The 27567-nt window shown below is 37.4% G+C and overlaps 1 protein-coding gene across 1 annotated transcript; it reads right to left on the bottom strand.

Moving 5' to 3' along the window:
* Positions 1–12578: 12578 nt before the first annotated feature.
* On the bottom strand, positions 12579–25680 carry TICAM2 (TIR domain containing adaptor molecule 2). The gene is made up of 2 exons (XM_074208326.1): positions 25460–25680; positions 12579–13416 (listed from the first exon to the last, which is right to left on the bottom strand). Exon 2 carries the CDS (start codon positions 13359–13361, stop codon positions 12696–12698), a length of 666 nt encoding a protein of 221 aa, XP_074064427.1. The 5' UTR covers positions 13362–13416; positions 25460–25680; the 3' UTR covers positions 12579–12695.
* Positions 25681–27567: the final 1887 nt, after the last annotated feature.

Here is a 27567-nt window from a genome sequence, read left to right as displayed (position 1 = left end):
AAAATGTGAAGGAAAGTGGACTAGCTATTCCAGATCATAAACAATATTATAAAGTGGTAATCATCAGAATAATCTGGTATTGGAAATAGTGATGGATCAATGGAATAGATTAGGTAGGCAACACATAGACATAAAGGACCATAGTAATTCAGTGTTTGGTAAACCCAAAGATCCCAACTTTTGGGACAAAAACTCACTATTTGACAAAAACTGCTGGGAAAACTGGAAAACATATGGCATAGATTAACCTCTCACACTGTCTACCAACCTGGGTTGGCTAGGTGGGGAAGTGGATAGAGCACCGGCCCTGGAGTCAGGAGTACCTGAGTTCAAATCCAGCCTCAGACACTTAATAATTACCTAGCTGTGTGGCCTTGGGCAAGCCACTTAACCCCATTTGCCTTGCAAAAACCAAAAAAAAAAAAATGAAGGAAACTGTCTACCAACATAGATTCAAAATAGACACAAAGGGTGATAGCATGGATAGGGAAGTATGTGTCAGATCTATGGATAAAGGAAGAATTTAGGACCAAACAGGATAGAAAGCATTTCAAAATATAAAATGTATAATTTTGATTATATTAAATTTTAAACATTTTGTTCAAACAAAACCAATGCAACCAAATTTAGGAAGAAAATAGAAAAGTGGGGAAAATTTTTACAGCAAGTATCTCTGATAAAAGTCTCATTTCCTAAATATATAGAGAACTGAGTCAAATTTATATGAATACAAGTTATTCCCAATTGATAAATGATCAAAGGATATGACTAGGCAGTTTTCAGATGAAGAAATTAAAGCTATCTATAGTTAAATAAAAAATATTCTAAATCACTATTGATTAGAGAAATAAAATTAAAAAACCTTTAGGTACTACTTCATATCTATCAGATTGCCTAATATGACAGAAAAGGAAAATAATAAATATTGGAGGGGATGTGAGAAAATTGATTCAGTAATGCACTTTTAGAGTTGTGAACTGATCCAAACATTCTGGAGAGAAATTTGGAACTATATCTGAAGGATTACAAAACTGTGCATACTCTTTTTTGTTGTTTTTTTGCAAGGCAATGGGGTTAAGTGGCTTGCCCGAGGCCACACAACTATGTAATTATTAAGTGTCTGAGGCTGGATTTGAACTCAGGTACTCCTGACTCCAGGGCTGGTGCTCTATCCACTGTGCCACCTAGCCGTCCCTGTGCATACTCTTTGACCCACCAATACCACCTCTAGGTCTTTATCCTAATCACAAAGAGTTTTTATAAAAGGTAGGAAAGGGAAGCCATTAATGTATAAGGGTATTTATAGCAGCTCTTTTTGTGGTGGTGGAGAACTGGAAATTGAGTGGATGCCTCTCAGTTGGGGAATGGATGACCAAGTTGTATTATCCGATTAAAATAAATTACTATAGTGCTATAAGAAATGATAAGGAGGATGCGCTCAGAAAAACCTGAAAAGACTTACATGAACTAATGAAAAGTGAAATGAGCACAGGGGCAGCTAGGTGGCTCAGTGAATAGAGCAGTGGCCCAGGAATCAGGAGGACCTGAGTTCAAATGTGACCTCAGACACTTAATAATTACCTAGCTGTGGGATCTTGGGACCTCCTATGTAGGAGGCTTGCCTTGTATAACCTCATTGCCTTGCAAAAGCCTAAAAAAAAAATTAAAAAAAAGTGAAGTGAGTACAACCAGAATAGCATATATACAGCAACAGCTATATTGTACAATGAATTGTGAATGACTTAGCTATTTGCAGCAATACAATTATCCAAGACTCTAAAGGACTCATAACGAAAAATTGTCTGCCTCCCTCCCTTCCTTCCTTTTTTTCCTTTCACTTATATGGTTTGAATTTTCTTCCACAAAACGACTAATATGGAAATAGGTTTACACAATCGCACTTGTATAACCTATATCAGATTGCTCAGGGATGGAGAAGGGAGGGAAAGAATTTGGAACTCAAATTTTAAACAAAAATGAATGTTAAATTGCTTTTATATGTAATTAGGGAAAAATAAAATTTTTAAAAACTCTGCTCTAGGGAACAACTCAGAATATTAGCCTCTCTCTGTGCTATGAATAGTTTGTTTCAAAATACTCCATATCCTTTCATGAAGTTATGAATAATGGCATTTAGTAAAGAATCAGGAAGTTTGCTTTGCAGTTCCTTGTCTGGTATTATCTTTTGCCTTAACTTTCTCTTTATCCCTACTAGTTTCCTTGTTTGGGTATACCCTGAACTTACTTTCTTTTGTGGGTTGAGATAAGTTCATCTGATGGTCATTCTTTTCCTCTTCCCACTCCCATTTTTCTATTTTCTTTTCACATTCAGTCATGAGAAATGTAATATTCCCAGGTTAAAGAATCAAGAAATTTTATTAGGAGAGGAAAAAACCTTAAGCAATTCTAAAAGGTCTCCTATTTGGGGGAGAGTAAACAATGTTTTATTGTTTCCTATGTAGGAGACTTGCCTTGCATATGAACAGATCCCATTAAATGATAAATTTTGATACTCTCTGGGTGATCTAGGGTTGAAAAGTGAAGGAATTTCCCAAAGACTTACTACTTAGAATTATAGAGACAGATAAATTTTAATACACAGATACAAGGTTATAGTGTAGCTGCTGATTTGTTTCTTGGGTTCGGTTCTACCTCGTGAAGAATCGTGCCTCAGACTCAGGAATGCAGGTTTTGGAAAGAAAATAGAGATTTATTAAAGGAAGTTACAGCATATTAAGAAAGTAATAGAAAAGTTAGGGAGTTTAAGAGAAGACCACGTGTGGCTAAGTGGCGAAGTGGATAGAGCACTGGCCCTGGAGTCAGGAGTACCTGAGTTCAAATCTGACCTCAGACACTTAATAATTACCTAGCTGTGTGGCCTCGGGCAAGCCACTTAACCCCATTTGCTTTGCAAAAAAACTTAAAAAAGAAAAAGAAAAAAGGAAAGAAAAGAAAAAAGAGACAACCATGTGGATGGCTGATTGAATTGTCCAGGCCAGCTGGCCAGGGTTCAACAGGAGACTGAAAGGTCAAAAAGGGGCTTGAGCCCCTCCTTCCTTCTCCTTAAGTTCTCTCCCAGAGTCCATGGAAGTAGGTGGTGATCTGGGAATGACCCAAGTCCCTCACTGGAGATTTTGCCTTTGGAGGGGTCTCTTTTGGGTGGTCTTTCAGGACCTGTGCTCCCTGGCTGCACCACCAAAAAATAATGCAATCCAAGTCAAGTTGAAGGTCAGGCCCTCAGGTATGGAAGGACAAGGAAGATTTCTTTTACTATGCAAACAAAAGATTTACAAGAGTTTGTGTCCAACTGATCAGTCACCCCCATGCCTAGTTTTCTCTGCATCAATAGCTTGCAAGCTTTATCCCTAGAGGATAAGCAACTAACAGGGGGGAAAAGCTAGGATTTATATAGGGCTACAGGGGATGACCTACATGCTGGGAAGGTGTTAGGGGGTCGGTGCAGGGCTAATGAAGAAGATTGTTTTCATGTATTCAGAGATAACACAGACTCATTTTGGGAAACAAAAGAGATAACAGTTTGTTATTCCGTTTGGGCTCCTGCCTCTGTTTCCCAGTCTGTGATGGATCCTCCCAGTGATGACTGACAGAGGACACAGATGGCTGTTATCAAATCAAGGTGTGGTATAAGGGAGAGTTTTTCTCAGAACTGTTTCTCAGAAGGAGTACCAAGGAATATCATATAAACATATTTTTTTCTTAAAATAGCAAAGCCAGCACATCTCCTATGTTGTCTACTACAGAAAGGCACAAAATTTAGCTATTTGATTTTTGCCTAGTATTCCCACATCATCATCCTCCCTCACCAAAAGTCATTTGGGGACAAAAGTCAGGAGTTTTTATTCAGGGATTATTTCCTGCTTCCAGGGGTCTAGTTGTCTAGGGCTCCTCCTGAAAAGGAGTTGTGACATGCTGGGGAAAAGCTGAGGGTTGCTGATGTTGGGATTGTGTAGATCTTGTTCTCTGGGGTGAAATCTGCGTTGGACCCAGAGTTCAAGTCATGGAGGCCTAGAAGCCAAGATTCCGGACAAAATGTTGTATCAGTGAGTCAAGTTGGTGGTGGTGGGGTGCCCAAGGGGGATTTGGACTTGGAACCCGGACCATTCACAGAGCTAAACTGCAAAGTCAAATACCCTTCTCTCCCTTAGAGACTGAGTCCTCTGCTCTCCAACTCCCCCAGCAGAGCCCAACTCCCCCACCTCCAGGGGCTCCCTCTGCCCAAGCTCCTGAGGAAGAATGATCCAGTCCTTCATATCTTGACTGACTGAAGTGGGGTAAAAACTGAGTAGGATTAAGTCTTTTGCATTTTAGGAATGAATTGTTTGTTTATTTGTTTCTTGCTGATTTGTTTTTCAGTCTTGTCCTACTCTTCCTGATCCCATTTGAGTCTTTCTTGCAAAGATACTGGAGTGGTTTACCATTTCCTTCTCCAGCTCATTTTACAGATGAGGAAATTAAGTTAAACAGGGTGAAGTGACTTGCCCAGGGTCACATAGCTAGTAAGTGTCTGAGCTGGATTTGAACTCAGGTCTTCCTGATTCCAGGTTCAATTCTATCTACTGCTCTTAATCTTGCTGCTCTGAGTGGCAAAAAGGATAGTTCTATTCCTAATCAAGAGTCAAAACAATGATAAGGTAGTTTACTCCAATATAAATGAAGTTAGATTTAATTTAAATTAAATTTAGTCACCAAAAACTTTGGAATGAAAACTACAGATGAGAAGGCTATATTTTCTTAAGAGCAGATTCTAAGACCCTTATGGAGAAAACAGCAACAACAATAAAGCAAAATCAACCCCCAAAAATGTTTAAATATTGATGTCCAGAGAATCATTCAATTCCTAGGGCTGAAGAGATAATCTGGTTTCTGTTTGAATTTTACGCTCTTTTCCCTAGATTAGTTTGCTAGTCTAGATTGTAAAACCACATTCCTCATTGACAGGGTGGGTCAGTGGGGGGGGGTGGGAATCAAGTCAGGATAAATGTGATTCTTGGGCCTTTTGCTTTTCTTCAATCTCTTTAATTAACTGTGGCCGGTTCCTTGAGAAAGGAATAAAGTTTCCTCTTCATACCTTGAGAGATCTCCAAAATTTATTTAAGTGGCATTTGTCCCACACAGTTTGAGGGCTCTTTTGGGATAGCATGCCCACTGGGGACCTTGGCTTCTCAGGTCTTGGCAAAACAGCACTGCTGCCACAGATTCTGGCAGTTTGTCATTTTCTGGGAAGCCTTGGTTTCCCCTCTGTGCAAATGACCCGAAGCAGAGAGATTCAGTAGCAAGAGAACAGCAAATCCACCACAAGAACCTGACGTCAGTGAGGACAAAGAACAGTCTTTAAATTTCTGTGCACAGAGACCCAAAAGACAGCAAGCCTAGACTTTGGAATCTGAGGGCACTAGATTCCTGGAGGGTCCATTTCGGTGACTGAAGGTTGGAGGTGACCCCTTTCTGGTTTGGGCATAAGAGACTTGGATCTAAGGGCACTTGATCCTGAGAGGTCTCTGTCAATATTTAAAATGGGAAGGACCCTGTCCTAAGCCTTCCCGCTGAAGTAAATCAGGTAAATAAGACTAAAATATAAAAGAAAAGTAGATTGTCAGAAGAGAGGCTGAAATCTCCCCTCTCTGCATTCCTGAGACATCAGGGATTTGCCATTGGCCTGTGTTTTGAAATTTTCAGTTTGGAAAATTCTGTTGCGTTTTGTATGATCTGTGTTCGTGCCTTGTCTATCTTTATGTTTAGAATGTCTATTTACTTGTGTGATTTGTTAAACAGGGAAAGGAGGAGTTAGCAAGTTCCCCTAAAAAGTTCCTTGGGTAGCCTCATTTTGTTTTGGAATTTTAGGCAGTATTTATTCAACTCTCTCTGGCTCTTCCCTTGAGCCTGCTTTCTGCCTGTGTTACAATAGATAATGTGATCCCTCCCTCCTCACTCCTAGGTTGTCTCTTGAGCACTTAAAAGAGGGATTTTTATTTTGATTAAAAAGGAATGGATTATGGAGGCCAAACTACTCACCCTGTTATTCTACCATTATGAGAAGGGCTCCCTCTTCCCTGCTTATGTTCCCTTTTCTTTCCATGATTCTGTGGCGCTAGAATATTTTTCCCTCACTCTCTTTTAGAAAAAGGACTGAGAGAGAGAGAGAGAGAGTTACTTCAGGAAGAATTAGTAAAATAAATGTTCAAAGGTCCCTTAAAGGGAAAGAGATCCCTCCACAGGTGGGAAATGTGATTGGGAAAGAAGAAAAAAAAATATCTAAGATCCAGGGGTTAAGAGACTCCTTCATTGAAAGGAAATCACATTTAATGAATATCTGCTGGCCATGTGGCCTGAGTGATAGCTCTCATTGTTTTTAAAGTTTCTGAACTAGAGTTTTGGAAAGCACTCTGAGGGTTTTAAAAGAGGGATACTAGAGTTGTAACATTCTGACAAAATTTGCACAGAATGGAAGGAATTAAATAACCTAGATTGTTAAATTAGTCTGGGATTAAACTATTTTAACACTATTGTAACTTTTGCAAGGAGTTTGGGATTTTAAAACTCTACTGTAAGACCTTTGGGTTAAAGAAAAGTGGTGCTGGGTTAACTAAGAAGAAAAATACCTAGGTTATCAGGGATGTTTACTGATTTCTTTTGGGAAAAAAATTTTAATTGGTTTTAATGTTGAATAATGCTAACAATTGTATTTTTATTTTGGATAGAGCTTTTAGAATGTGAGTGCTGGATTTTCTGTATAAGGTACTCTAAAGTTTTTATCAAATTAAACTGTTGGAAGTTAGTTGAATTGTAATTACATTGGGGTTTTAAATGTGTCATATGTATAAGATTGAATTCTGAGAATTTGGGTAAAGAGACAAAAATGTAAAGAACATGGGATATTCATTTTACTCTTATTTCTAAAGGAAATGAGATGTTTAAATAAGAACCTTAGTGTTTAATGTATATTAACAATGTATGTTTAATTTTAAAGAAGTCAAGAATGTGGACTTCTCTCTTATTGCAGACAGCTGATGGGGGGCTCTGAACAAATTGCAATTGTGGGCCCTATTGTAAGGTAACTTATTGATGAATAAGATTTTTTTTTTATCAGTTATGTGATATTCTTTTGTAACTTCGAGGAGATTATATTTGCAGTATTTAGCTATCTATTGTGAATATGTTATTTAAATACTGTATTGTTAAAGCCTTGGATTAAGGTGATTGCTTTGAAGGGCAATAAGGGAAATATGAAAAAGTATGACCCTTTCTGGGATAGATCTGTGGGTTCATGAATGTAATAATGGAAGAACTGCATTAAAAAATCTAGTAATTTGTGTGTTACTCTGTTACTCTTATTGCTGTTCTGTTATAATGAAATTAATAACGCATGTTGGAAATTTAAAGCTACCTAAGATGTTTTAATGGTTTTAAAGAATTCTGAAAAGTAATTTGTATGTTAAGGAGTGGCTAGGTGGCACAGTGGATAGAGCACTGGCCTTGGAGTCAGGAGACCTGGGTTCAGGTTAGGCCTCAGATACTTAGTGATTGCTTAGCTGTGTGACCTTGAACAAGTCACTTAACCCAATTGCCTTGGGGAAAAATAACCATTTGTATGTTGAGGATGGCTACTAGGTAAACAAGTTTATGTATAGAAGCTTCTAACTATGTATGTGAATTGGGACTATTTTGGATCTATATATGTACATTCCAAAGCAGTGGTTTTTTTGCTTTGAAGAAAAAGCACTATATAATATAGGAAAGATAAACACAAAATAATTTGAGATTTCTCTATGGGATCTCCTGGACAAAGGAGGCATTTATTTGTTGTAAGATACAACAGGCTAGAAGGAGGTTTCTCTAGCCTAGGGGAATCTGATATGCCATCTTTATATTTACAAATAGAGTAGATATGATTTCAGACAAAGGGATGTCTCTGGTAAGAGGTAGGACACAGGCCTGCAGGGCCAGTCATAGTTAGAATACCAGGTTTTAGGCAAAGACCCAGAAAGGATACTCAGAGCTTTAGGTAGGGATTTCATTGATTGGGACTCCATTAAGATTATAACTGGAATGTAGTGAATTGTATTCACTGGAAGTTCTAACTAGGTAAAACAACCATTTTAGATCGAGGGACTTTTAATTTTCTCTTATGTCAGATACCAAACAAAAAGAAATGCTACTGGGTAAATGTTACGTTCTTGGAGCCAAGGAAGACAAGGACGTCAGGTGACAGGGATGGGTAGCCGAAGGGGCAGCTTCTCAGTATGGCTGAGGTTGGACCCCTTTGACTTGATTTCCCCAAAGTGACATTTGGATAATATCTCATCTGGAAGAATAAATCTGTCCCAAGACATTTGACTTACCTATGTGACCTGCCTAGACACTGACATTCAATATTTATATCTGTAAGGAATTTTCCTTTAATGTCCTGGATCTTATAGTTAGTTACTAAGCAAACTAGAAAAAGTTTTAGGTGAATTGGATCTAATAGCCAGAGATAGGTTAGGTGTCTGGCTCTGACACCTGCTATCAGCTACATGCTAAGATAGGAATTAAGTTTCCTTAGTTTTTGTGTTAGAGGGGATATTTAGGTAAGGAGAAGAATGGGAAATTCTTAGGATAATTACAGTTTCAAATTCTACTTTAAAGAAAGGAATGTGACTTAGATAAGTATACCAAGAAAAGTAAAATATGGGAATATTTGGGAAAAAATCATTTTGGTTAAGGATGTTTGAGTCATTGTAATGAGAACAAAGGTTAAAATTGTTTTATTTTAAGCCAGATGTTGGGTACTCTTAGAACAAAGATGACTATTGAATGTATATGTTACAAGCTTGTGAGTTTGCTCATGTAGTAAAATACTAATGGAAATTAAAAAGTGTTAAATGTGAAGTATGTGTGTCAATATAGCAGTAAGGCAAAATGTAAATTGTAATAAGCTCCAGAATCTCATTGTTTTGTGATGGAAGAAATGTGTTTTTTTTTAAATTTGGGATATAATTCATCCCTATCCACACTGTAGTGAATTAAAAAAGCAACAATATCTTACAGGAACCTTACTGATCACATAGCAATTACAAGATTGATGTCAGGTGTTTTGTTAAACATGAACATCTTATACAACCTAACAAGACAGGTTGATTAAGAATTTACAATGCAAGTAAAAATACACAGGAAAATTTAGCACTATGGACAGAGGCATGCAAAAGGTGAACATAGGCAAACAAGTTGTATACATTTATTAACTATAGTGCCAAGATGCAGTAATATTGCTTTTCTCCATTATAGTAAAATAACTTTCACTAACAGTTGTAGATATATTTCACACACATCTAAATATACAAGGATAATTTTAGCTGATCTGCTACATACATACTTCAGTTCAGAAGTGGTTTAACAAATGAACTTTCTGTGACACTCCATAAAAATAAATTGTCAACCCCCATGCAAGTAGCAGGAAGCACTTTGTTCAAGATATCACATTGACATTGCTAAAAGCAGCTTTTACCCCCTTTGCTACTTTCTCCTTTACAAAATGACATGCACATAAACTGGTTGAGGGAGTTACAATTAACAGTGATAGCTGAAGTATGCTTGAAGATAAAATTTTAATATTTTAGTGAAGCAGTTACTTTTCCACTTGAAACATAAATCAGACTATGGACTTAACCCCAAAAGTTGCCAAGGGAGTGCAAAATGAATTTAAATGCTCCAAAGTTCTTGGATGTTTGTAACTGCATCAGAAAAAGACTTTTTCTGGTGCAATGGTTTAATGTACTAGTCACTGGTTTGAAAGTCTCTAAATAGAGCAAATCCATAATATAAGAACCTCCTTCCCTGTTTTGGAAGCCGAGCATTAAAAAGATAATCAATTTACCCATAGAATCTATGATGTTTCTCTGGATGACTATATAGAAAACAAACAGATGACGGCAAGAAAGTTGTAGTAGTTTATACTAAGCTGGAATTGATGCATTGATTCCAAAATAAGCTAGACTTTTTTTGCCCCCCCCCCCATTTACCCTGTTTTTGCTGCAACCACTGATGGTAAATGGACTTTAAAAAAATAGATACGGCACTTGACAAACCTACTTAAAGATACATAGTTAAAGAGAAACCTTCTTATAAAAATTAGCAATTTCCATGAACAAAGACTGTTGTTTCACTAAGTGCTTAAAGGTTGCAATGGAATTGAAATTTCTATTTTTAAAAAAAAGTCACTACAGCAATTCAAATGTCCATTTTATTGGCAACTTAGAATGCAGGGTATGTTTCTAAACCTAAAACTTAAAAAACAAGATAACCTAGGTGAAATAGGAGTTTTCCAAAGCTTTCCAAATGCTTTTGGAATTGAACAGGTATTATTACATATTACATATGCATATAATACAAGAGACAGCTTTACTAAAAAACCCCTAAGGTAGTAGATAATACTTATATTTTGGTGAACTGTGATTAGATGAACTGATCCAGGAATTATCCAGCAGCTGTTCCTACTAGTCCAGAATCAATTTATTTCAAGATAAAGTAATTACATTATATCAAATATATAATATATATTTGTATATATACTGTCATGGGGAGTGGGGAGGAAAGAAAAATGTGGAACTCAAAAGTCTGCAAAAAAATGAATGTTGAACTATCTTTGCATGTAATTGGAAAAAAATAAGTATTCAAAATATGTAACTACCCAATTTTCCCCCTGATAAAATAAATTCATTCAAGAGCCTGATATTGTACAAGCAGCATTTTTTAAAATGTGGTTGGCTGCTTTAAAGTCTACTTTTGAATATGAATACCACCCATCATTAATAATAAAAACATTTATATAATGTGACTCATGTGCCAGGCACTTTTGAGTACTTTTATTTTACCTTATTTGATCCTCACAACAACCACCTGAGATCTTTACTATTATTCTCTCGGTTTTACAGATGAAGAAACTGAGGCTGACAGCAGAAAAGTAACTTGCCTAGGTCATGCAGCTTGTAAGTGTATGAGGCTGTATTTGAACTTAGATCTTCTGGATTTCAAAAGGCAGCTATGTGGTTCAGTGGATAGAGCCCTGGGCAAGGAGTTCAAATCTAGTCTCAAAAACTTACTAGCCATATAACCCTAGGTAAGCTCCGCTTGACTCAATCCTCTGGATAAGGAAATAGCAAGCCATTCCAGTATTTTGCCATGAAAATCACTGAACAATAACTTTCTGGCTACATGCCCTATCCTTTATTCACTCTGCCAAGGCATTATAGCAGATAGATAGGACATATGTAGACAAACTAATCTTTTTTGTTTTTGTTGTTCACTAGACCTTTTTCTTTCTTTTTCTTTTTCCTTTTTCTCCCAATTACATGCAAAGGTAGTTTTCAACATTCATGCATTTGCAAGTTCATGAGTTTCACATTTTTCTATTGCCCTCCCTTCCTTTCCTCCTCCCAATCAATCTGATAAAAGTTGTACATGCACAATGCAACAAACCTCTTTTTTTGCTGTTTTTCTCTTCTAGTTTCCATCCTTTCTTAGAAATTGAATTGCTTATAGAATTTCTCAGAAAGAACCTTAGGGATCACCAAATTCAACTCCCTTATAGATGAAAAAAATTAATTAAACTGTTTCCATGAAATGAGGGTAAATGACAGACTTGGGATTAGAACCTAGACCTCCAGTTTCCCAGAATATGGGGTTATTTCCTCAAAGTCCGATTAAAATTTCAGCTTTCTAACTGGAAAAAAAAGTCACTTTATTACTTTATTTTTTTCCTTGCCTTACTTCTTGGAAACATTAACATGTGTGTTAAAAAAAAGTTAATTCCAGAATTACCTTCACCATGCCTTCTTTCTAAACCATGAGTTAAATGGTGATGCACTGTGGTAAAAGTATAGAGTCAAAAACAGAACCCTGGACTTGGTCAGAACCTTGAACCCTCTTCTCTGTTTGGATACTAACTTATGACCTCTCTGAGCTTCAGTTTTCCTCATCTGTAAAACAGGGATAATAAAGTCTCTAGTAACCTCCATCAGAAGATTTGAAAAGAAAGAGCTTAGATATGTCAAAGATAAAATGACAAACTTGTATTTTAATTTAAAAAATTAATTTAATTAAAAAAAAACAAAATTATAAGATATTATATAATATTTGTAGTCATAGAATCAGAGATAGAGAATTGGAAGGGACCTTGGAAGCTAACTAGTTCAACTTTCTCATTTGACAGATGGGGAAATTAAGGAAGAGAGCTCACAACTCTTATGTTACTTGTGATATCCTCAAAAGAGGAGGGGGAAGATATATCAGACAAAAGTTTCTGGGAAGAGAATAATCAAAATGGTTAGTGCTTATCTAGAGAAGTATGCTAATTCCACAGGTTTTTTTTCCATGTCAATGACTTTTCCCAAGAAAAGTAACTTTCCATGGATATGTGGATCTCTTTCTTGATATACAATTACACACTTAACTCTCACTTGGATGGCCAAGATTATTTTTCAGAATGAAGAAATAAAAAAAAAGAAGGGAAGAAGGAAAGAAAGAGAAGAAATAGAAAGAAAAAGGAAAGAGAAAAAAATTATTTTTAATTGTCTTAAAATTTTTATTTTAAATTTCCTGGAACATGTTATATGACAGCATTATTTTATTCTCTCCACCCCCACTTATATAATTTTGCTTTGTTTCATTCAAAAAAATGTCCTATTCTTCTTACTTTTCTAAGCATCTACCACGGTTTTTGATTGTTTCCATATGGCTTTTTGTTTTTCATATACAGAATCCTGGAAAATTTTTTCTACTTGTTTGCAAAAGCCACAGCTTTCTTCTTCCAGAGCATTGATAGTCTGTAAGGCAAATGGAGTCCTATGCCTGGGGAGAGGATTATTCAGTGGCCTCATTGGTATGACAGAATTGTATTTATGCTGTCTATTAATGGAGTTCATTAGGGATGTATAGAACTGGAAATTGCACCAAGTATCCCTTAAAAAATTTTCAGTCAATAAAAAGATAGTCCATGCAGACCCATTTACAGCATCATCTAAATTCTGTAAATATTGTCTGCCACATGGCATCTCAGCAAAGATTATTCCGGGTCTAATGCCAAATTGATCTTGCAGCATCCCTTGGACCCTGAGTGCTTCTTGGATGTCATCTTCTGCATGGAGAATTACAAACTTAAAGAATACCTCTTCTTCCAAGTATTCCTTAGTTAGCTTTTCTGTTTCCTGTTTCTCTTCTTTCTCTTCCATTAGTTCATTCAAATGCTTATCACTATGGTTCTTTCTAATATCTTCAAAGTGTTTGTCCTCTTGACCAAATATACTCTTCCTCCTTGGAAAAGTGGAAAGAAGGCTGGAAAATATTTTGGAATTCTTGTGGCCCATGATAAATATCCAAATTATAAGAGAGCTTTATTTAATTTCAGCATTTCTTTCTGATCTAAAATAAGAAAAAATAAAATCAATAAATGTATTAATGATGATCAAGATAGGGGAAAAAACCAACTAAAATGACTATTCAACTTGATAAGTACCAGACACTTAGGATGGTTATGACTAAAGAAAAAAATGTTAAATGAGCAATTCAACAAGCTAACAGTTTTTCTTTTGAGAATTTCACAAAATCTAGCATAATAAAAAAGTACATAGAAGACCTGGTTTACATCTGGAATTTTCAAATAAGATATCAGCATAACAAAATGACCATCAATAAATGGCGGTAAATGGATTTTGTAGCTATTTTTGACAAAAAAGATCCCATCACTGCATTTTACAGTATGTAAGGATAATAATACCTCTGCAGTAATTGACAGTGAACTGACAGGATATGACATGAGTTTTCTACTTTGAGACTTCTCAAAATGACTTCATCACTAGGAAGTTCACTCTTTTTTTTTTTTAGATCTTTTTTTTAAGGCAATGGGGTTAAGTGGCTTGCCCAAGGCCACACAGCTAGGTAATTATTAAATGTCTGAGGCCAGATTTGAACTCAAGTACTCCTGACTCCAAGGCTGGTGCTCTATCCACTGCGCCACCTAGCCACCCCAGGGAAGTTCACTCTTGAAATAACTCTCCCATCCTGCAAGATCTCACCAGCCTTGTTTCAGTCCTATACAACTCTTTGTGAACAATGTGGAGAAATGTAGACTAGAGGATAGTAAAATTGATTTAATAGCCAAAGTGTGTTCATATTGACATGGATTCATTAGAGGCTTTCTCTAATATTTATGAAGTCCTCAGAGTTCTGACAATTGGTTATGTTATTCAACATTTTGTGGGTAGAGATAAAAAAGATAAGATATTCTAATTAAATTTATGAATGTTGGAGATAGGGGTGAGAATTAAGAAGTTAAAGACAAAAATCAAAATGCAAAAAAGGTATCAGCATGCCAGAATAATGGACTAAAATTAATAGAAGATATTTAAATGGAATAAAGATAAAGTTATGTACTTAAATTAAACCAATTTAAATTAAAAATTGTTTTTAAATTTAAAAAATTCTTTTAAAAATCAGCCCTGGCATATTGAGCAGTTCATATGAAAACAACCACAGAGAGTCAAATTGCATATCTTTTTTCTATTTATGCTAATGGGAAGAAATCTTTAAAGAAACAACAAGAAGTTATTAATGATATCTTTTAGAGGTAGCTAGATTTTTAAAAGAGAAAAAAATGGAAGAGTGAGAAAAATCAGTAAGAACAAATTATGCATCAACCCCCCCAAGATATATGTGATATTACATAACCATGGATTTCCAGTCCCCAACTGGGAAGGAATGGGAGGAAGTGTCTTCGTATATCAGTTCTTGGGATCATGTTTGTTTTTTGTAATTTTATATTAACTTTATATTATTTTGTAAATATTATTCTTTCCTTTTATATTGTTGTAAGCATTATATTTGTTTTATGTTCATATATATTTCATTTACATCTTATATTCATTTATATTTCATTCATATTCTATATTCATATTTAGTCATACTTCCTAGTCTTATGATGTTTTTAGTTCTTATTTTTAAAAATTTTCAAAGATAATTTGATAGAAATGATAGCAATGAAATAGCAGGTGAACTGCCTTTTTTATCACCTGCCCAAAATAATGTATTTTTTCCCATTTTATTGCTCTGAACATAGCTTTAAATGCCCATTTTCTTGCCTGTTGCATTTTTTTCCCCACAAGTAGTTTAGCTTTCCTGACACTATCCTTATCATATTTGTCTTTGTATATTCTTGCTTACATCTCTAGTATATAATACCTGCACATAAAACTACCCTAGGTTTCCTCCCCAAAAAGCCTCTCCAAGTTCATCATATTTGGTGGGACAACATTCACTTAAAATTAATCAGGAACTAGAAAAATTTGTAATGAAATTCATGTGATCAAGAATCTCAAGGGTAATAATGAAAAAAAAGTGGGAAAGGGGAGTAGGTGGCCTCTTAGTACCAAATCTCAAACTATGCTACAAAAGGTAATCATTAAAATGAATTGGGACTAGTTAAAAAATAAATAATGGAACAGATTATACAAAATACAGATGCAAATAGACATGGTAGAAAGGTGTTAATTAAACTCCAAAGCCCCTGCTACAAAATGAAGAACTCTCTACTTGACAAAAATTGCTGGGAAAATGAGAATGCAGTATGGTAGGAATTTGTCATAGAATAGCTTCTTATACTATATTACAAGATTTATTTATTTATATATCCAAATGGATAAATGACTTAGACATATAAAAAGATACAACATAAATAAATTAGATGAGGAAGGAATGAGTAAACAAATGATATAGAGATCAAATGAGGCAAAACAGACAATTCTGATTATATAAGGTAAAAAAAAATTTTGCATAAAACTCCAAATGCGGTAAGATGAGATGGGACACAGGTAACTGAGGAAGAAATCTTTACAGCAAATTTCTCTTTTCTGGAGATAAATGTCTCATATCCAAGATATATAAGGTTTTGATTTAATCTTTTAAGACTTGATGGATGTTCAAAGGAAATGAAGTTTGGGGAAGAAATCCAAGATATCAACAATCATATGAAAAAATTGCTCCAAGTGATTAATCTTTAGAGAAATGAAAATTAAAGCACTTTACTTCCATCAAATCAGCAAAGATGCCACAAAAGGAAAATAGCAAATTTTGCAGGGATTTGGGGAAAACAGGCACCCCTGGCACACCATTGGTGGAACTGAGAATTAGTCCAAGCATTTTAGAAAGTAACCTGGAACTATTGTTCTCAAACTAAACTTTGCATACCCTTTGATTCAGCAACCATTGCAAGGCCAATTCCCATTTCAAGGAGATCAAAATATGAATAAAAATATTCATATCAGCTCTTTTCCCAGGTGGGAGTAGTTGCTTCACCCTACTAGAAAACCTCATAAGGAATTTAATTTCTTTTTTTTTTATTTTATTTTTTATTCTCATTTTGTACAATTTTTTTTACATTAATAAAATATTCTTGTTTAAGAGTAATAAATACCCCTTGCCCTATAAATATAGACTTGCTTGAGCGAAAAAGTAAAGGGGAGAGAAAAAAAATTATAATTAAAAAAAATAGTAATAATTGTAGGTATGGCCAGGTGGCGCAATGGACAAAGCACCAGCCCTGGAGCCACCAGCACCCGAGCCCACATCCAGTCCTGTACACCCAACAATCACACAGCTGTGTGACATGCAAGTCACCTGATACCCACTGCCCTGCAAAAACCAAAAAGAAGGAAAAAAAAAGACCCAAAATAAAATAGTAATAATAATAATAATAATAATAGTAGGGGTGGCTGGGTGGCGGACAGAGCATTGGCCCTTGAGCCAGGAGCACCGAGGTCCAAATCTGGCCTCAGACAACCAACATCACCCTGCTATGCATCTCCAGGCAGGCCACCCAGCCCCATTTGCCCTGCACCCTCCCCCTAATAATAATAATAATAATAATAATAATAATAATAATAATAAATGTGCTTCAGTCTTTGTTCTAACACCAACAACTCTGTCACAGGTGGATCACATTCTTTATGATAAGTCCATCGCAAAAGTTACTTCCATATTTTTCCACCATTGCCATTGCTGATTGCAACTCCCTCCTTTCTTATTTCTCCACTACCATGTACTATATTTTCTCTCTCCTTTCACTCTGACTCTGCTGTAGGGTAGCTGAGTGGCGCAGCAGACAGATCCCTGGTCCTGGGGCCAAGAAGCCCTGAGCCCCCATACCACTCCTTAGGCCCAGCATCCACCTGGCCCTATGGTCCTGGATAGGCCTTCCAATCCCAGCCCCTTGCAAAAAGTAAAAAAGAAAATGTGTTATATCTGACCACTCTCCTGCCATGGTCCATCCTCTCCTCTTTTATTCACATCCCCACCCTTTCCCCCTGCTCCCCCCTCCTTCTTACTCCAGATGCCTATACCCCATTGAGTATACATGCTGTTTCCTCTCCTAGCCACCTCTGATGAGAGCAAAGGTTCCCTCATTCCCCCTTGCCTCCCCCCTTCCATATCATTGCAGTAGCTCATTGTAATAAAGAAAAATCTTATTATATGAAATACTTGGCCTATTCCCCCTCTCCTTTTTCTTTCTCCCATTACATTTCCCTTTTTTTCTATTGACTCCATTTTAACACCATTATTTATCTTCAAATTCTGCTTTCTCCTGTGGTTCAACTATAAAAGCTCCCTCTACCTGCTCTGTTAATTGAGAAGGTTCATATGAGTATTATCAGTGTCATTTTTCTCTGCAGGAATACATGCAGTTCATCGTCATTTAAGTCCCTCATATTTTCCCCTTCTCCTCTACTTCTATGCTTCACCTGAGTCCTGTATTTGAAGATCAAACCTTCTGTTCAGCTCTAGCCATTCCAATAGGAACATTTAAAATTCCCCTGGTTCATTGAAAGTCCATCTTTTTCCCTGGAAGAGGACATTCAGCCTTGCTGGGTAGTTCATTTTTGGCTGCATTCTAAGCTCTTTTGCCTTCCGGTATATTGTATTCCAAGCCCTATGAGCTTCCAATGTAGTTGATCCTGACTGCAGCTCCACGATATTTGAACTGTGTCCTTCTGGCTGCTTGTAAGATTTTCTCTTTGACTTGGGCGTTCTGGAACTTGGCTATAATATTCCTAGGGGTTGGTTTTTTGGGATCTCTTTCTTGGGGGATCTGTGAATTCTCTCCATTTCTATGTTGCCCTCTGTTTCTAGGATATCAGGGCAATTTTCCTGTAGTAATTCTTTGAAAATCATGTCAAGGCTCTTTTCCTGATCATGACTTTCAAGTATTCCAATAATTTTTAAATTATCTTTCCTAAATCTGTTTTCCATATCAGTTGTTTTTTCAATAAGATGTTTCACATTTTCTTCTAATTTTTCATTTTTTTGGTTTTGAAGTATTGATTCCTGATTTCTAGTAAATTCATCAATCTCCCTGAATTCTATTCTTTGTCTGAAGGATTTGTTCTCCTCAGAGTTTTCTTATCTCTTTTTCCATCTGACCAATTTTGCTTTTTAAAGCATTCTTCTCCTCAATAACTTTTTGAACTGTTTTATCCATTTGACCTAAGCTGGTTTTTAGCACGCTATTTTCTTCAGCATTTTTTTTGGATTTCCTTGACTAGGCTGCTGACTTCATTTTCATATTTTTCCTGCATCTCTCTCATTTCTTTTCCCAATTTTTCTTCTAACTCCTTCATTTGATTTTCAAAGTCTTTTTTGAGCTCTGTCATAGCCTGAGCCCAATTTGTTTTTCTTGGAGTCTTTAGATGCAGGAGCTTGTGCTTCCTCATCTTCAGACTGAGTATTTTGATCCTTCTTGGGCTCATTTCCAAAATATTTCTCAATGGTGTTCCTCTTATTTCTCTGCTTGCTCATTTTCCCAGCCTGGGCCTGGTTTTGGGGTGCTTCCTGTGCTTTTGGGACACTCCCACAAGGGTCTCAGTGTGTGAGGCTCTGTCCTCCCTCCTGGTCTGTGAATGACCATATGCGCCCCCCTCTGCCACGGGGCTGAGGTGGGGGGGGGCCCTGCTGTTCTATGGGGGGGCCTAGACTGTGATCAGGTTCTGAATGTGGTCAGAACCCCAGCACCCTGTTCCAGGGGCAGAGGGCAGAGCTCTGCAGTTTCTCTCTTCACTCCCCTCCCTAGGTTCAATGGGCTCATGCCCTGGGGGCTCCTGCTTACTGGCTCCACCTGCTTCTGTTCCTGGATCTGTGCTACTGTGGCCAAGATGCTCTCTGTGTGCCCTGAGGGCTGGGCTCCACGTGTTTGCTCTGGCAGAGGTCCCCTGCTGTTCCCCCACTTTATGCCCGGTGCTCTCCGGGGAGGGGGGGTAGCTGAGGAGACTCCCCCGCTGCTGTGAGCTGGGGCTCCCAGCACCCTGGGGCTGCCTCTGGGAGGCTGAAGTTCTTTCATTCTGGTGGGCTGCCCCTCCAACCCCGGGGAGCAGAGCCTTTCTGCTCTTTTCCAGGTTACCTTGAGTAGGAGAACTGCCTCCCTGGGTCCCTTTGTGGGTTCTTTCTCTCAAAAGTTTAGTTAGAGTCCTTAGTTTATAAGTTTTATCAGAGAGTGCCTAAGACTAGATCCTTTATTGTCACCATCTTGGCTCTGCCCCCTCAGAATTTAATTTCCTGTGAAATTCTGGCCCATTGTATTCCATTCAAACAGATTTGAAGAGGAAGGCAAATCTCCATCTAGGATTAGGAGTGAGAGTGATCAGTCCCTCATTAGAATAGGTTCCCTTCTTATTATAATGTTTATTCTTCTCAAGAAAAGTTGATTGCAACCTTCAGGAACACCCATTCTTCCAAGATCATATAAATACAGAGTGGGTTCCAAGAAGGGTCTTTGGAATTCCAGAGTAGCACTTTTATTAATTATCTGCAGGCATGAGTAATAAAATGATTAATTACCCAAAAATTATGTCTCTGAAACTTTTTATATATCACAATGTTTTATACAAGACAAATTGAAAAGGAAGAGAGTGTTCTATTAGGGAATATCTAACAAATTATAGTATATGAACATAATGACTATTACTGTATCATAAATAAAAAAATGAACGGGCAACTGGGAGGATCTTTAAGATCTGGGACAAAATGGAGTGGGAAAGGGGAAGCTAGGTGGTGCAGTGGATAGAATACTCTGGATTCAGGAGGACCTGAGTTTATTTATTTTTTTAAAATTTATTTTTATTAAAGATATTGAGTTTTACATTTTTCCCCCAATCTTGCTTCCCTCCCCCCCCCCCCCCCACAGAAAGCACTCTGTCAGTCTTTATTTTGTTTCCATGTTGTACCTTGTTCCAAATTGGGTGTGATGAGAGAGAAGTCATATCCTTAAAGAGAAGAGAAGTCTAAGAGGTAATAAGATCAGACAATAAGCTATCTGTTTTTTTTTCCTAAATTAAAGGGAATAGTCCTTGCACTTTGTTCAAACCCCACAGCTCCTTATCTGGATACAGATGGTACTCTCCTTTGCAGACAGCCCAAAATTGTTCCCGATTGTTGCACTGATGGAATGAGCAAGTCCTTCAAGGTTAAACATCAGTCCCATGTTGCTGTTAGGGTGTACAGTGTTTTTCTGGTTCTGCTCATCTCACTCAGCATCAGTCCATGCAAATCCCTCCAGGTTTCCCTGAAATCCCATCCCTCTTGGTTTCTAATAGAACAATAGTGTTCCATGACATATATATACCACAGTTTGCTAAGCCATCCCCCCATTGAAGGACATCTACTGGATTTCCAATTCTTTGCCCCCACAAACAGGGCTGCTATAAATGTTTTTGTACAAGTAATGTTTTTACCCTTTTTCCTCATCTCTTCAGGGTATCGACCCAATAGTGGTGTTGCTGGGTCAAAGGGTATGTACATTTTTGTTGCCCTTTGGGCATAGTTCCAAATAGCTCTCCAGAAGGGTTGGATGAGTTCACAGCTCCACCAACAGTGTAATAGTGTCCCAGATTTCCCACATCCCTTCCAACAATGATCATTATCCTTCCTGGTCATACTGGCCAATCTGAGAGGTGTGAGGTGGTACCTCAGAGAAGCTTTAATTTGCATTTCTCTAATAATTAATGATTTAGAACATTTTTTCATATGGCTATGGATTACTTTGATCTCCTCATCTGTAAATTGCCTTTGCATATCCTTTGACCATTTGTCAATTGGGGAATGGCTTTTTGTTTTAAAAATATGTCTCAGTTCTCTGTATATTTTAGAAATGAGTCCTTTGTCAGAATCATTAGTTGTAAAGATTGTTTCCCAATTTACTACATTTCTTTTGATCTTGGTTACATTGGTTTTATCTGTGCAAAAGCAGGACCTGAGTTTAAATTAGACTTCAGATACTTAATAATTACCTAGCTGTGTAATCTTGGGCAAATTAACCCCATTGCCTTAGATAATTAAAAATAAATAAATAGAGTGTGTGGGGGGAAACTAGGAAAATTTTGTATTTCTCTATATAAACATTATATAGAGATATAGATATATAAGTGTATATATAAAGACATTCATGTCTGTATTCATATTTATCTCTATTTTAATACAGAAAAGCAGATGCAATGAGAAAGAACGGGTAGGATAGTTTGGGAAGACCCTGAGAGAGATAGTGTGTTGGGGAGGAGGGAATAATATATATCCTAATATAAAGGTAGGCTAGAGCTAGCTAGTGAAGAGTTTTAAAAGACAAATCAGAGGAGTTTGTATTTTAACATAGGGGCCAGAGGGAGACACTGAAATTTCCTGAGGAAGGGAATGACATATTGGAATCTGGTGTTTCAGGAATATAAATATTGTAGCTGTGTGGAAAATGATTTGAAGAAGGGAGAAATTAGACATAAAGGAAACTACTTAAGAGGCTATTGTAGTAATTCTGCGAGAGACCTGAATCAATGAGATTGTGGTTTGGAGAGTATAGATGTGAGTATTATTGAAGAAGTTTTTGCAATTAAATGGAAATTGGAGGGTAGTGATGGGTGAGAATGAGATATTGAGGGAAATTCTTAGTTTGCAAATTTAGAGGCCAGAATAGCAGTGCCTTTGACAGAAATAGGGAAGTTAGGAGGAGAAGTGGTTTTAGAGAAAATGATATTTAAAGCCCTCTCGAATAAAGGTTCCAAACACATTTTTTTTCAGTCTTTTTAAAATGCTAATCTCAGCAGAACAGTTATTGTAGGAAATTCTTCCCCCAAACAATGCCCTCTTTTCTAGTTACCACCCCAGGTTGATATTGATTTCTTATTCCTATAGCCACAGTTAGTCAATAAGATTTCATAAATGCCTACAATGGGCAAAGAACTTTACTAATTTTAGCATTACAAAACGAGGCAAAAACCTAAAAAAACAAAAACAAAAACAAAAAAAAAAATAGGGGCGGCTAGGTGGCGTAGTGGATAAAGCACCGGCCCTGGAGTCAGGAGTGCCTGGGTTCAAATCTGATCTCAGACACTTAATAATTACCTAGCTGTGCGGCTTTGGGCAAGCCACTTAACCCCATTTGCCTTGCAAAAACCTAAATTAAAAAAAAGAGGCAAAAAACAGTTCCTGCCCTCAAGTTTCTATGCCTGAAATTCTCCAAGGGTTGTAGTGGTTAAGTCTCTGATCATTCAATTGGTATGATTGGCCATGTCTACCCCAGCTCCAGTGGGGTTGGAGTTGACTTGACCCAGGAGTTGAATGAAGGAGCCAGGTTTCCTCCTTCTCTCAAGTCTCTGCCCATTCCAATCCATTCTCCATTCGGCTTCATAAGTGACTGTCCTAAAATGCAGGTCCCTCCATGTTACCCTCTACTACTCAAAAATAGATTGCCTATCACCTCTGGGATCAAATAAAAAAATCTCTACTTTTCAAATTCCTTCATCACCTTATCCTCTCCTACTTTTCTAGTCTTCTTACTTCTTACTCCTCACCACATAACTCTAATCTAGAGACACTGGCTTCTTTGCTGTTCCACAAACAAGACACCCATCTATTGCTCTGGGAATCACTTCCTCCTCATTTCCATCTACTGGCTTTCCTGGCTTACTTTAGGTCCTGTCTAAAATCCTAGCTCTCAGGGAAGTCTTCATTCTTTTTTTTTATGTTTTTGCAAGGCAAATGGGGTTAAGTGGCTTGCCCAAGGCCATACAGCTAGGTAATTATTAAATGTCTGAGACCGGATTTGAACCCAGGTACTCCTGACTCCAGGGCCGGTGCTTTATCCACTGTGCCACCTAGCCGCCCCCCTCATTCTCTCTTAATTCCAAGACTTTCCCTCCATTAATTATTTTCTGGATGGAAAATGGAGAATAGATTGGAATGGGGAATTAGGAACACCCAAAAAAGGCTGCTACGGTAATTAAGGCAAGAGATAAGGGCCCATAGTAGAGAGGGGGCAGTGCCAGAGAGGAGGAAACCTAGCTCCTTCTACACTTCAACCTTTGATCCAATCAATTCCAGCTCCTCTGGAGCTAAGATTGACATGGCCAGGGACTTACCCACTATAATCCCTCTAGTAGGATACAATAACACTGGGCCTTACCACCTCTTCTGCTATTGTTAACTAATGACCTCCCTGCCCTATAGTATTTCCCCTGAATATTGCCATCCAACCTGCCTCTATGCCCTAAGAACTTGAACTTGATGCTTGTGCCAATTACAGTGAATGTGAACTCCTTGAGTTTTTCTGTATCCAAAATGCTTTCTGTTCATAAATTTTGTCCCATTGAATAAATCTCATTCTTATACATTGTTTTCATAGTCAAATATTCATTTCCCAAGTCCTCTCTTCCCAAGTCAAGTTCTTCTATGTCCAATCACTTTTTTTTAGTTTTTACACAGATCTACAATTACCACACACACACACACACACACACACACACACACACACACACACATATCATCATATCATTTCCCAGAGAAATAGATAAAGGATGATGGGTATAAGTCTTGGTAGGCTCTTTATAATATCTCAAATATATGTTCCAATGAGGTGATCTAATTATATTACCTATGGTGCATATATACACATATACTACATGCATGTATGCATATATAGATGTATATAGGATAGATGAAGGAGATATATAGGTTATATATGAGATAATCTATATAGGAGATACATAGGAAACAAATATATTTATGTAAATATATCTCAGAGATATATTGGATATATAGAATGTAGATATGATATATAGATGTATGTATGAATGGATGTGTATACACTCATATTTATAAGTATATATAACAGGGTTGTTGTGATCATCAAATTAGATAACTTGCAAAGAATTATCTAAATGTTACTTATTACTATTACTTTCATTATTATCATCATCACCACTGTCATCATCATTTAGAAGTGGAGGACAAGACAGTCTCATTTTTGTATTTTACCGCTAGCACAGTGACTGGTTCCTTTTTTTTTTTTAATCACAGGTGATTTCATTGATAAAGTATAGGAAATTTGTTGTGGAAACTTCTCTACCAAACTGCACTCAGCACCTTCAGGCACTGAAAAGTTACAGGGTCACATGACCAATTTACTTTAGAAGCCTGAACCCCAGTTTTCCTGACCTCAAGGTTGAAGCCAATTTCTTATTCATTAAGCTACATCTAAAGGCATCTAGAAAGGCAGCTAGATGGCTCAGTGGACATATCTCTGAGCCCTGAGTCCAAATTCAGGCTCAGATACTTACTAGCTGTGTGATCCTGGGCAAGTCACTTAACCCTACTTTACCTCAATTTCCTCATCTATAAAATGAGTTATAGAAGGAAATGACAAATCACTCCAGTATCTTTGCTAAGAAAACCCCAAATAGAGTCATCAATATTTAGACATGACTGACTAAAAAATTTATGTGTTTGTGTGTATCTATCTATCAATATTTAGAGGGGACTGACTGAAAAATGTGTGTATCTGTCTATCTATCAATATTTAGACGAGACTGATGGAAAAATGCGTGTATCTATCAATCAATATTTAGATGCGACTGACTGAAAAATGTGTATCTATTTGTTATATGTAAAACATAATTTTTTTCAATTATCAGAGATAAATTTTTTTTTCCCTCACCACTAACGGCTATCATTAGTCAGTTTAGCTTAGTGGATAGAAAGCTGGGTCTAAAGTTTGAGAACTTATAAATTATGGATGTTTTCACAGTGACAAAATTACATGCCCTTGATTTACAATAATAATGATAATTATTTGCTTCCATACCCTAGCAGAGAAAGAAATCTTTTTTAAAAAAACCCCTAAATTTTATTCACATTTTAGTTTCACATGTGGTTTCCTATGTGAAACCAGAAAGTTCTTTCCTTCCCAGAGAAGATGACGTTGAGGGAGTTTGAGCTCTGGCAGTCTCCCTTCCCTCCCGGCCCTGGTCCCCAGTCCCCTCCATCCATCTCCTCCCATCGCTGCCCACCCGCTGCGCGATCTCCAGCTCGGGGCTGGGTCTGAGAGCCCGACCCCCTTCCCCAGAAGGGCTGCTCTCCTTGTCCAGACTTGTGAACTTGCCTGCCAGGCAGGAGCTCCGGTGCGTTCGTCCTCCTTTCTCCTCCTCTTTCCTTGGGGACCGGCTGTGAGTGGGATGGGGCCGGTGGAGGAGCCGGCACTGCCTCGGGTCGGCCGTGAGTGGGATGGGGCCGGTGGAGGAGCTGGCGCTCCCTCGGCTCGTGGCCGGCCCAGGACGAGTGCAGCAGGCGCTTTGGGCCGGTCAGTCCCCCTCGCCGGCGGAAGTTGGGGCAACAGAGAGCCACACCCCCTAAAAGAGAGACTAGCTGGTTATCCCTAGAAGGGGCCGGTCCCCTGGGTTATTCCGCTATTACTCACTGTCCATAGTCAAACTATTACTGGGGCTATGAGAAAGCCCTGGGCAGAAACGGAGGCCTTTCTTCTGTTTCAAAGGGATCCACTTGGCAGCCAGCCCCAAAGATCACAGACTTAGAGCTGGGAGGGGACCTTGGAGATGATCCAGGTGAAGATGGGGCAAGCAGGGTGGGGAAAGGGGCAGGCAGGTGGCACCAGGCTTGCAAACCAGTGAGACTCATCCTTTTGGTTTCAAATCCATCCTCAGACACATCCCAGCTGTGTGGCCATGGACAAGTCACCTCTGTTTCCTTATCTGTCAGATGAGCTGGATGGAGAAGGACATGGGGAAACTACTCTAGTATCTTTGCCAAGATACTCCAAATGGGATCTCAGAGAGCCGATACAATTGTACAACGATAAGGTTGGGGAAATAGAAAAATGAAGGAAGAGAGGAAATTTTTAAAAAGGGCTGTGTGAATTTTCATTGGAAAATCTTTGTTTTGCTACTCATTAAATACAAGTTTATTTTTATTTGCTGCTGTAAATTGTATGTCTACTCTATTCCATTGATCTATCTTTTCATTTCTTGCTTTTGTTTTTTGCAAAGCAGTGGGGTTAAGTGACTTAACCAAGGTCACACAGCTAAATAATTATTAAGTTTGAACTCAGGTACTTCTGACTCTAAGGCCTGTGCTCCATCCACTGGACCACCTAGCTGCCCCTTATCTTATCTTATTTATTTTAATTAATTAATTAATTAATTCATTTGTCTGTCTATCTATCTATCTATCTATCTATCTATCTATCTATCTATTAGGTTTTTGCAAGGCAAATGGGGTTAAGTGGCCTGCCCAAGGCCACACAGCTAGGTAATTATTAAGTGTCTGAGACTGGATTTGAACTCAGGTACTCCTGACTCCAGGGCTGGTGTTCTATCCACTGTGCCACCTAGCTGCCCCCCCTTATCTTTTTATTTTTTATCCAGTACCAAAAGAATAGCTTTGATAATGAATACCTTATGATATAGTTTAAAAACTGGTACTGCTAAATCTCCTTCCTTTACAGTTTTTTTATTCATGATTTCCTTAACTATTCTTGAGTTTTTGCTTTTCCAAATGCATTTTGTCCTTTTTTTCTAGTTTAGAGCAATAATTTTTTGATAATTACTTTGACAGAGCATTGAATATATAAATTAGTTTAGATAAAATTATCCTTATATTATATTGGCCCTACCTACCCATGTGCAATTAATATTTTACCCAATTATTTAAATCTTTTTATTTGTATAAAAGGTTTTTTTTTATAATTTTGTTTATATAGTTTCTGGGCTTCTTTTGACAGGTGTACTCTAAAGCATTTTAAACTGGCTAGAGTTACTTTAAGTGGTAGTCATGGGGCAGAGGGGGAAAGAAATAAAAAGACATTTACATGATAATTTTGTTGTCTATTTGAAAGTAATAGCAAGTTGTGCATAGTAGATTAAGTTTCATGTGCAGTCATCTTTTTTATTGTACTATGCTATGAAAATGCTTGTTTTATTACATAAATTTAAAATAAAATAAAAGTCTATGAGGAAGAATGCTAGAACTTTTAAGTATTTCATACTTTTATTTAGGGTTAAATGCTGATTATACTGCAATTGACAGTTAAAAATGAGATAAATTGTTTAATGTTTAATTGAGAGATCCTCAAAATCTTTTTATTTTCTCTTGCATCTTCTACTAACAGAGGAGCTTTCATTTTGTTGTGAGTTGTCCTTTTCTTCTGGGGACTGTCCTTTGATGGCTCAAAGAGAGAAAAAGTTTCAAATAAAA

This window comes from Macrotis lagotis, chromosome X (genome assembly GCF_037893015.1).
Source record: "Macrotis lagotis isolate mMagLag1 chromosome X, bilby.v1.9.chrom.fasta, whole genome shotgun sequence".
Lineage (NCBI taxonomy): Eukaryota > Metazoa > Chordata > Mammalia > Peramelemorphia > Peramelidae > Macrotis > Macrotis lagotis.
This window is presented reverse-complemented; position numbering and strand designations above follow the sequence as displayed.